Source organism: Montipora capricornis, chromosome 2 (genome assembly GCF_036669925.1).
Source record: "Montipora capricornis isolate CH-2021 chromosome 2, ASM3666992v2, whole genome shotgun sequence".
Classification (NCBI taxonomy): Eukaryota; Metazoa; Cnidaria; class Anthozoa; order Scleractinia; family Acroporidae; genus Montipora; species Montipora capricornis.
In genome coordinates this window covers 40295861-40305860 of record NC_090884.1, presented here as the reverse complement: position 1 = coordinate 40305860, position 10000 = coordinate 40295861, and the positions used below count along the sequence as shown (strand labels likewise).

Genomic DNA, 10000 nt, shown 5'->3' with positions numbered 1-10000 from the left:
CGAATTCAGGCTGGTATTTTCGAATCAAGTGTAAGAAGACGGCAAAACCATAGTAATGTATTTAGTTGTGCTGACTTCGCGAATAAACACTTTGGTAGCGTCCTTTCGACGGGATAGATCCACAACAATGTCATTTACGCACAACCGAAATGCCCTGTTTCCGGTGAAAGGGCAAATGATTGACAGGATAGCACGGTTTTGACTGCCGCGCGCACTGCGGGCGCGGGTTCCGTATGCAAGGTCTTCCATGGCAGAAAGTACCTTCACTACGACTGCGCAGTCGACTGCGCATAAATTGGAAGTGTCCGTGTTGCTGGTGCTGACCAAAAGAAACGCGGACTCTGGGGACGAGATTGCGATTGAGAAAGCTGAGACAGAGCTGAAAAACGACTGCGCATGCGCCAGATAGGGAGCACAAATCGTGCATGAGACGCGAAGTGTCCATTTCGATCGTTTGATCTCGTCTTCTGCCTGTGTCACTTTATAACTCTTGAAGGTGTGAATTTTGGAAGTGAGATCGTGGTGATTTAATTTAAGGAGACACATCAGATCTGTGTAATATATTTGTGTGGAATTTTTGGGCCTTGAGATCCAAACCCAGTTAAATTTGTTTGGGAATATGCGCTGCAGAAACTAACCGAGGCTACGGTGAGTGTTCCATATTTGTTTTTGAAGCATGAAGTGTTCACAATGTTTGGTTCAGTTTGCACACTAGGGTATTGCCCATGCAATCTCTACAGTTTTCATCAACAAGATAATTTGGGCAGGGTTTTCTGAAATCACCTTTACAATAAATCATACATGTATTTACAATGCGTTAATTAAACGTAACATGTTCAAAGAGCATTATTTGAAAGTTGTCAACCTTCTCCTTGAACCAAGGCAGCAGTTCATTTAGAGTGCTGCCACTCTGCAATAGCCACTTAACCTCCTGACTAAAAGAAAACACCTTGCCAACTTGTGAAGTTGGAATGAACACAAGTACTGGCCAGAACTACACAGAAAATATTGAAGTTCTTTGTCCCTGTCTCAGGGCATTTCTTCAATGAAAAGGTAAATTGGTTGCAAGACTGGCCTCTGAGATTACACTCAGAAGAAGTTCTAGTTGCACAGTAGTGTGATCAATAACATTGTTTAATTTATTGCCATAGTGAGGCTTGATTACAGAATCATAAATACTTGCCCACCAAAATACCCTGTGCAATCAACTGATACACCCATGTTCGGGAGACTGTTGGCCTGTTAATTAATGGAACATCCATATATTAGGAAAAGAACAATTTGTTAAATAAAAGTGCAAAGTCCAGGCCCTGCTTCCTGTTAATCCTAGGATTATTGACAGGGAAATACTGCTTCAAAGTGGCACCCGAGTGACTTAATTGTAGTCTAGCTTCCACAATCGCCAAATAATAATGATCTATCATTATAGCAACGAGATGCTTCCGTGAAGCATACACTGGGTTGCCTGTGGTACGTGTTACAGAAAATCAGAAGGCACTGAATTGTGTGGTATTGAAATACAGCATTCCAGTCTCCGAAGAATAACAAATAAAAGAGAAGCGAGAAACATTGGCTTCTGGGCTGACATGTTGATAATTTTCAAGTTCCCTCACAACTTCTTTACACCACAAGTGTGCCCTCTGAGCATCTGAATGCTTTTAATACTAAAATTCACCGGAAGTTAAGCCCTCTCGGGCGGGGTTAGTATTAGGATGGGAGACCAAGAACAGTAAACCCCTATGAAAACACAAGGATCTGACCGAAAATACTATTTACGCTAACAAATGCGAACTCAGCAAAGTACAGATTTTGTTAGCTTGCTTTATGCAAAACAAACATTGATGCAAAAGCAAATATCTATTGATGCACAGTTTTAGAAAGAGCAGAAGGAAGTTTCCGGAACGGTCGATCGAGAGTAAAATATTTACGACATGAAAACAATATTAATTTTGAACCATGAATATAGAATATAAAAAGTTACGATCAGCGACAATTATTTTGGGAGATTTTTGCTACGTTCAAATAAATCGCAAAATCGAAAGTGACATGCCGGAATTCAGCGGGCGGCCGTGATTAAGTTACCGCAGTATGTTTAGTAGCCAAACAGTGAAGTATCTCTGTCAAATTATGGCCAGATACAGGGTTTTTGTCAGTTTCTTTTTCTGTCTAGTGTTATAAAGTTTGAAAATGAAATGAGCGAAGTCAAAACAAAGATCAAAATCGCCCAACTCTTGTTCATGCAAAGTCAAGATTTACTCTCTAAGACGCGTACGACGTTATTTATCACCGGGTAATTCCATCAGTTTGGAAATAGCAGCTACTTTATGATTCATCTGCGTCACAATTTTTCACTGATTTTGGAGCTCATTTTGTTGAACTCAAGCACTCTTCCAACAGGCCTGTGAACCCTTCCTGCTTACAGAGCAATACTAAAAAACTTCTCCCATATCACATTTCAACCTTAAGCTCGAAAATTCAATACACAACATGATATTATAATTCACAAGGGCAGAAAATACCACAGAATCCTTTTCCAGCGAAAAATTTATTGAAACAAACAACATATTTGTTCTTAGAGGCGAAAACCTCTTCCTATTTCATTGCGTGCGTGAAGACAAGAAACTCAATCGTGTCAAATTACCATGTACTTCAGGTAAATACAGCTCTCTGCTCGACGGGCGATAGATTGTTGTCGAAGTCCATTACTCGTCGCTTTTACTATTCCAGGGATTTGTTTTCACCGCCTGCCTAGTTTATCCAACTGACTTTCCATTATTGAGCTCCATAAGGGTATATTTTGTTTAAGATCCACTAAAACGCCATTTGCGTTACATGACTTTCGACGCCATTGCAGGTTAAGTTTATCATTCTACTGTGTCCACCAGAGAAGTCTGCGCATTTCCACTACCCTCTCTGTCCTAAGAAAATACGGACAGAAGGCTCTATGCAGAAAGACACCACTTAGAAGGGGAGTGACGGGCAAGACTTTTACCGACACGGAAAATAAAAAAAAAAAAAATAATCTACCCATTTTCCGACTGGGATGCCTACGGCAACCCAGTAATAATGCAACACACTTGGTGTCAACATCTATGTCAAAACTTGGAAGATGGTATTTTTCTTTCCCCCTTGACTGGCCATTATTTGCAAATCTATGTTCAACCCAACGTCCAAGGCAAAATTATGGTTAGACTCAAAAAATTTAAGAACATGTGTTAAGGCAAACAGTTAAGGGTCATTGGTTTATGTGTGGTTTATAGTATGTTTACATGGTTAGCTCATCATGTTTTCTTTGTCTTGGTTGTGTAATAAGAATGACTTTTTGTACTAATTTTCACAGCCCCCATAAAAACTGATAAGTGCAGTTTCCTGTGTCTAGGAAAATAATAATATCATTATGATATTGTAGATTATAGCATTGTAATATGCATCTCATGGACAATAACATTCATTTTCGTTTTTTGTCCTTAGGGAGATGGATCCACCTGGTATTATATGCGGCAGTTTTGTGAAATACTAGCTCTAAAAGGAGCGAGAAGAAATTCAGCCTTTTTTCTCAGCAATAAACCACAATAATCTTATTGAGTTCACTTTGTTCATGTTGGTAGTGTGGAACAAAAGACTGGATAAAGTCACTGAGAAATCCAGACAATGCTGTTGAGTTTTAAGCAGTTTCTTAAGTACTCTTCACATTGTCAAACGTTTCAGTTTCTTCTTAGAACTGAATACCAGTCCTTAACCTTTTTTCAGTTATGAACTTTTTGGACCATCACAGAGCTTTAAGATGCCACTTTTTTAAATGTTGTACTTATAAAAAAAAATGGGGACAACATATTCAAGCAAAAACATCACAAATGCATGTTGTTTGCACCTGCACGCAAACTTGCGAACGCTTTTGATGTGATGAGTTGCCAACTCAGTAATGCTTCAGATACATGTAGTGACATTGAAACCCAGAACACCTCCAAACACATTCAATGACAAGTTGTCAGAGAAAAAATTAAAATTAAAAACAAACATCTTCTTGAGCATTGGGACCCACATGGAATAGCCCTTGCATATGTGTATTATACTGATGACTGGATTCCATCTACTTAATATGCAATCATGTTTTTAGGATAATACCACCTACGTCAGTCGGCAGATAATGCTAGAGTGAACTTCTTGCCATACAGCTGAAAATATTAATTTTGTGGAATGCCCCTTTCAGGGATGTTTCCTAGTTGTCTATGCTCTAAAGATTTTGTTCAAACCCATCAAGTACAATGTAGCATGCATGTGTGAAATGTCTCAAGTTTAGATCAGTTTTGCAATATGCACTGTGTTGTCTGAACTGATCCTTGTAAAATTTTTGTAGTTTCTTGTCAATTGTTAAATATGGATTTACTTTCTGAAAGAAAAATAACATTAATGACGTCTCTTGATCAGGTTAGGGTCTGATGAATTTTTATTTTAAAAGGCAAGCAAATCAAGGGGCAAATTAATTTCTCTGAGCTGTTTAATGTCAGTAAGTGGGCTTTCCAGGATGAAGCACTTTTTTGCCTGCTCTCTGTGTATCATACAGTGTATAATCTTTTCACCGATTTATCTCAGTTTCTGTTGGGGCTGGCTTTCATCGCTCTTCTATAAATTTAACAAAAAATGCTGTGTAAAGAGCGAAAGATGTATTTTGCTTTCATGATAATTATAAATTCGTATTAAAATTTGGAGAAACGTGGAGCTCAATTTGCCTGAGTTCTTGCATCTTTGCATACTCCATTTTAATATCGCTTTGAGACTGCTTGCCAAAATATCTTTTGTATGCGTGTCACCATTCACCACCCGGTCTATAATTCACCAGTTGTCTTCCTTTATTGTTCATAGTATTATAGAGAGTATCTGGAACGTCATAAGGTTTTTCAATGTCTCTTTACCGACACAGACAAAGAGGCATTGTCCTGTATCACAACCACTCGACGAACTAGTCTCCACCGATAAGTTCGAAGCTCTCACCAATTTCACCGGCCGAACATCGCCAAAACAGGGTTTAAGGGAATTTCTGGTCCACCCAGAAAACCAAGAACTTGCAAAAACCGTTCGAGAAACTTGCGACAAATAGCCTGTTCCAGGCTCTCAGATAGTCGAGAAAACGAAAAGAACTGCGTGTGAAGAGCGAGTGGGGGCTTGGGTCGAGGCGAGGCCTGGAACAGGCTAGCGACAAAAGCCAACACTGTCAAAAAAGTAAGCATTGCAGCGCTCGTTACCTCCATTCACCGTATAGTCACACGAAAGGTGCATTTACCACGCGAAAACAATTTTTACACAAATTGTACACCCCTTCAATTTTTGGAAAAACATCAAAACTCGTCAAAAATTGTGACAATCCTTATCTTTCAAACAGCAACCTTATTTTTTTGATTTAATCAACGGCTGTCATTTTCCGGCGGACAGATAGTCTTTTACAATGAGCGCGCCCTTGAGCCTGCGTTTCGTGCCGCGGATCAGTGACTTGCGCAATCGTTTTTCAGCTCTGTCGGAAGCTGACTGTTCAGAAGTGTTCTATTCGGCCGGGATTGGATTCCATCTTACAGCTTTGCAAGTTTCACTTTGTTGTCCGTGAAAAATAGCAAAATGGACCATCGTCATCATCATCATCCAATGACGACTCCATCAAACTTTACAGGGCCCACAACTATGAACCATCATGGCGATATGATGATGGTAAGTAACGTCTTAATTCCGGCTCAGCAAAAGATAAGGGAAAACGCGAATGTTACGAGGATAAATTACTTGGAGCTAAGATCTGCAGTATTAATACATGTAAGTTGAAAATGCGAGAAAAATATCGAACCTACTTCAATTTTCTTTTTAGGTATATCAGCAATACGAGTGGTAAATAATTCGAGAAGTCGACAATTTTTTAGAACACGACATTAAAACGTGCTATATTTTCTCTTTCCATGTTAAAAAAAGTATTTCAAATTCCCCTAAAATGCTCGTCATTTACTTGATTTTTATTTATTCGTAGAATTGTCGTTCTTGGCAAATTTTCCTCAAGGGAACTTGGCCAGCTGGTTAAAGTTGTGATTGTGTGAAACCGTTTTCTGTTCACACACAGTTCAAGCTGTGGTTGCTAGTGTGACGTGAAATCGACACCTCCACGATAATAGACCTATCCTCTAAAATGATACAACGAAATGTAGGTAGTGACTGTCGCCAAATTACACAATTCTAAAAGGGGTTTCTAGACCATTTTACTTTACACAGCAACAAATTAAAGTAAGCTTAACACGATATTGCACTGGACGTGAGCCAATTTCAATTGTATAAAGACGTAAATTAATCTTTGTTAAACATCCTTTGTTTTTGAAATGCAAATTATGGAGGGTACATTGTCTTGAATGTCATGAATGTTAATTGCTAATTTCAGAATTTGAAGACCAAATTGCATTTTAAGTGTATTTACTTAAGTGCCCACCAGTAAAGACTGGCATTCTCCTTTGAAAGGCCCTCGAAAGATGACAAAGAAAGACATTTTCCTTTTTGAAATAATGTATCAGGGATATCTGAGTTGTCGTGGTGATCCTATCACATAAACAGTACATGTATCTTACAGAGAAGGAAACTTCAAAATTAATTAATATCTATGTGAAAAATTAAGGAATGCCATTCAAGTATTGGCACCAAAATGAGTGGAATGACATTGCCAAATCTGTTAAGTGTCCATGGCAACATCATAAGCTCCAGTTCTTGCTCCTACTAAAAAAGTTACTTGTTTCACAAATATCAGGTAAGAAAATAAAAGAAGACCCTACTTGAAACAAATTAATATGAAACCCATATCTGTGAGTGATGTAAACCCAAAATTGAAAAATCTAGTTTTGCATGGGTATTGCAGGAACATTATTATAATTTTGGAGACTGAATATTGGTTGACATTTTGCATAATTACTGGTGCAAATTGAACAGTTTTGACTTCACATTATGCCTTAAGATTAAAATGTATTAGGTTTTTGCATTATAATGTTATTTCTTCATTCTTCTTTTCAAGGCTGTGAAAAGCCTTCCAGTAAGCATACATTGTAATACAATATACCTTTTGAGTGCATTGGAAGAAATGTGTTAATCCAAGAGCACCACAAGTTTCATCTTCTACGTGTGGATTACGTAAGAAAAACATATCAACTACATTAAAAATTTTTTTTGAAATTTCCTAGCCTCTACATTTCATGACAGTTCTGGCTATGTTCCAGGTTTTCAAAGTGGTTTCTTCAAAATATGTACATTTGTAAAAATATTTAAAAGCTAGCATTGTTAGCATTGTTTTTATTTTAAGATTTCTTTTTACTTTTTATTTGCTGAATTAGTAAATAATTAAAACTTAAAATGTAAAATTATCACACAAGGGTTTTTGCCATAAGCACATTATTTCTTATAAAGTTAGTATTTTCAGAGGTACCACATAACCCCCTTATCTGCACCTGTGAGCTGCAGTACAGTATGGCAGTGAAAAACTGTCAACGATGAGCTGCTTTGTACACCATGTACCTTAATCAATTGAAAAGGTTTTTTGGGGGGACATTACATATGTACTGTACATCATGCTATTGTGACCAGCTTTGGCTTCCTTCACTCTCTTGGCACAGTTAAAAGTTGAGGCATTAAAATTAATTGTTTGGCTATCCAATTAAATTACAAATGCTACGATTCCTGGTAATTTATTATAACATGTGAGAATTAATTATTGCCCCTAGTGGCAGCTGCATAATCTTCATGTGCCTGTTGCCTTATCAGTGTTTCATGATGCAAGTACGCTTTGCAGCTTGATACTGGTAATTCATTTTATTATCTGTAATTCACCACCACGATGTCTTTATTCAATTTGAATTGCTTCCACTTTTTCCATTGAGTGATAGTTTATTTGTTATATTGGAAACATTTCAAACTAAATTCTAGTAAGTCCATCCGTACATGTAACTGTAGTGTATTCCCAACACACTGTACATGTATGTTTATTTGGATTTATTCACATTAATGTACATAAATTTAATACTTAAATGTGCCTTAGCAAGGCTGTTGCCTAACAGGAGCCCGGTAGCCTGGGGCTCCCAAAGAATAGCTCTGGGCGCCTTAATTTTTCACAGCAATACCTTTCACTTCATATGTTGGGCTCCTAAGTTCTCAGCGTTTAGCTCTGAGGGCCCCTTTAAAATTTTGTTAGGCAGAAGCCTTGGCCTTAGTCATTGAAATCATTAGAAACTCACGATATGAAATTATCCCAAAATTGGTTTCACTAGATCAGTGAACACATAATAAATTACGTTGTGATGAATATTTTCACATTTATATATGTGAACCATATTTTAACCCATAGAAAGATACAATGTATCTGAAGTTTAGTCAGTAAATTTATTCAGGTAAAATAGCATTTTGTTACTGTTACCTTACCTGAAGTTTTTATGGCAGGAAAAAATATTATTTTAAAACAAAAACACCGGAATCACAGGCAGACAACCCTAAGGGTGTGAGAGCGCGTGACATCGCGTTATTTCGAGATACTGATCGAGGAAAATGTTCCATAAAGACTTCAAATCACGATGTTTTTCGAAAAGTCATTTTATGGACAGCACATAAATAAAGTTCACTCAACTACTATTTCTGCATAATTTGTCCTTAGTGATTTGATGACAGAAGCGCAGATTTTCCCCAAGAGGTACAAAAATTTAATTATAAATCTGCGCTTTTTGATTGGTTAATTTGATTTGTTCAAATTCAATGGTGCATCACTTTTGTCCACATCATCTGGCAATCACAAAAACCTGAGTGAAGCTTGAAAATCAAGCAGGATTTTGAGGTTGCAGAGCTTTGTAAATTTGATGATTTTTGGCACGATGGTAGTAAAATTATTGACTCTCTACGTGCCAAAGGTTGGGTGGCAAGCAACCTTTGGAAGTGGGAGAATTTCTGCTAAATTCTGGAGGCACTCGGCCATGAGCAGTCTTGGAAGTTGCATGCCTTGTCTATTTATATTGTATGTGACGATGCATGTGATCTGAAGAAGAAATCGAAATGTCCCAAAAACCCATCAAATCACTCAGGACAACGCAGAAAATAGTAGGTGAGTGAACTTTATTTATCTGGCTGTCCATAAAATGACTTTTCGAAAAGAAACATCACGATTTGAAGTTTTTATGGAACATTTTCCTGGACCAGTTGAATCAGCCGTTGCAGCTATCTCAAAATAATGTGACGTCACGCGCTCTCGCACCCTTAAGGTTGTCTGCTGGTGATTATATTTTGTTTTAAAATAATGTTTTTTTTCTGAGATTTGACCCCACATTGTAAATGCCAATTAATTTTGATACATCCACTTGTCATGTTCTGTGGGAAACTGGATCCAAACATCTTTTCCCTATAGCCTTGTGGTGTACAAACAGAGCCCCTGGGTGGAACCTGAAATGACTGAGCAAAAGAAGGGAGACCAGCTAAAAATTTCTTTTCCCATTTGCAATTTCATGGGCCAAAAACCTGCTTTAAATTTAATGCTTTTGATCTCTTAGAGCAAGTTTCAATCGAGTGTCATAAAACCAAAACCAAAGTAATTACATGGTGTAAGTAACTGACACAAAGTGCGGGAAAATGTGCACACGCAAGCCACAATTGGTTTTGGTTTCACTTCTGGCGTGAGAACTTTGAACAGATCACTGAGTGAAGTAATGCAAAACCAAAGCAATTTGCTAATTACTTTCGACACTCAATAATTGAAAACCGCTCTATGTCCAGAAATGCACACGATTAGATCCATGCCCTATTTTGTCACCCAACATGAAGTGTCCTTTACAATGTAAATGTAAGTCTAAACATTTGCCACTAATTTCTGGCAAAACAGTGTGTGTAAGGGTTAGCATAATTATCTTTGATGAGGGTAAAATAATACAGCTGTTTATCTTTGCTAGAGGACTGGAGTTTACAGGACACTTTGTGATGTTTATTGGCTGTATTCCCAGATGCAATTCAAGTG

The 10000-nt window shown here is 37.7% G+C and overlaps 1 protein-coding gene across 1 annotated transcript in view; it reads left to right on the top strand.

Moving 5' to 3' along the window:
- Nucleotides 1-247: 247 nt before the first annotated feature.
- Nucleotides 248-10000, top strand: part of LOC138021405 (high affinity copper uptake protein 1-like) — a 17634-nt gene continuing 7881 nt past the window's right edge. Inside the window, exons 1-2 of the mRNA XM_068868269.1 lie at nt 248-364; nt 5516-5700. Coding sequence (XP_068724370.1) covers nt 5611-5700 — 90 coding nt within the window. The 5' untranslated portion in view covers nt 248-364; nt 5516-5610. The remainder of the gene's footprint in view (nt 365-5515; nt 5701-10000) is intronic.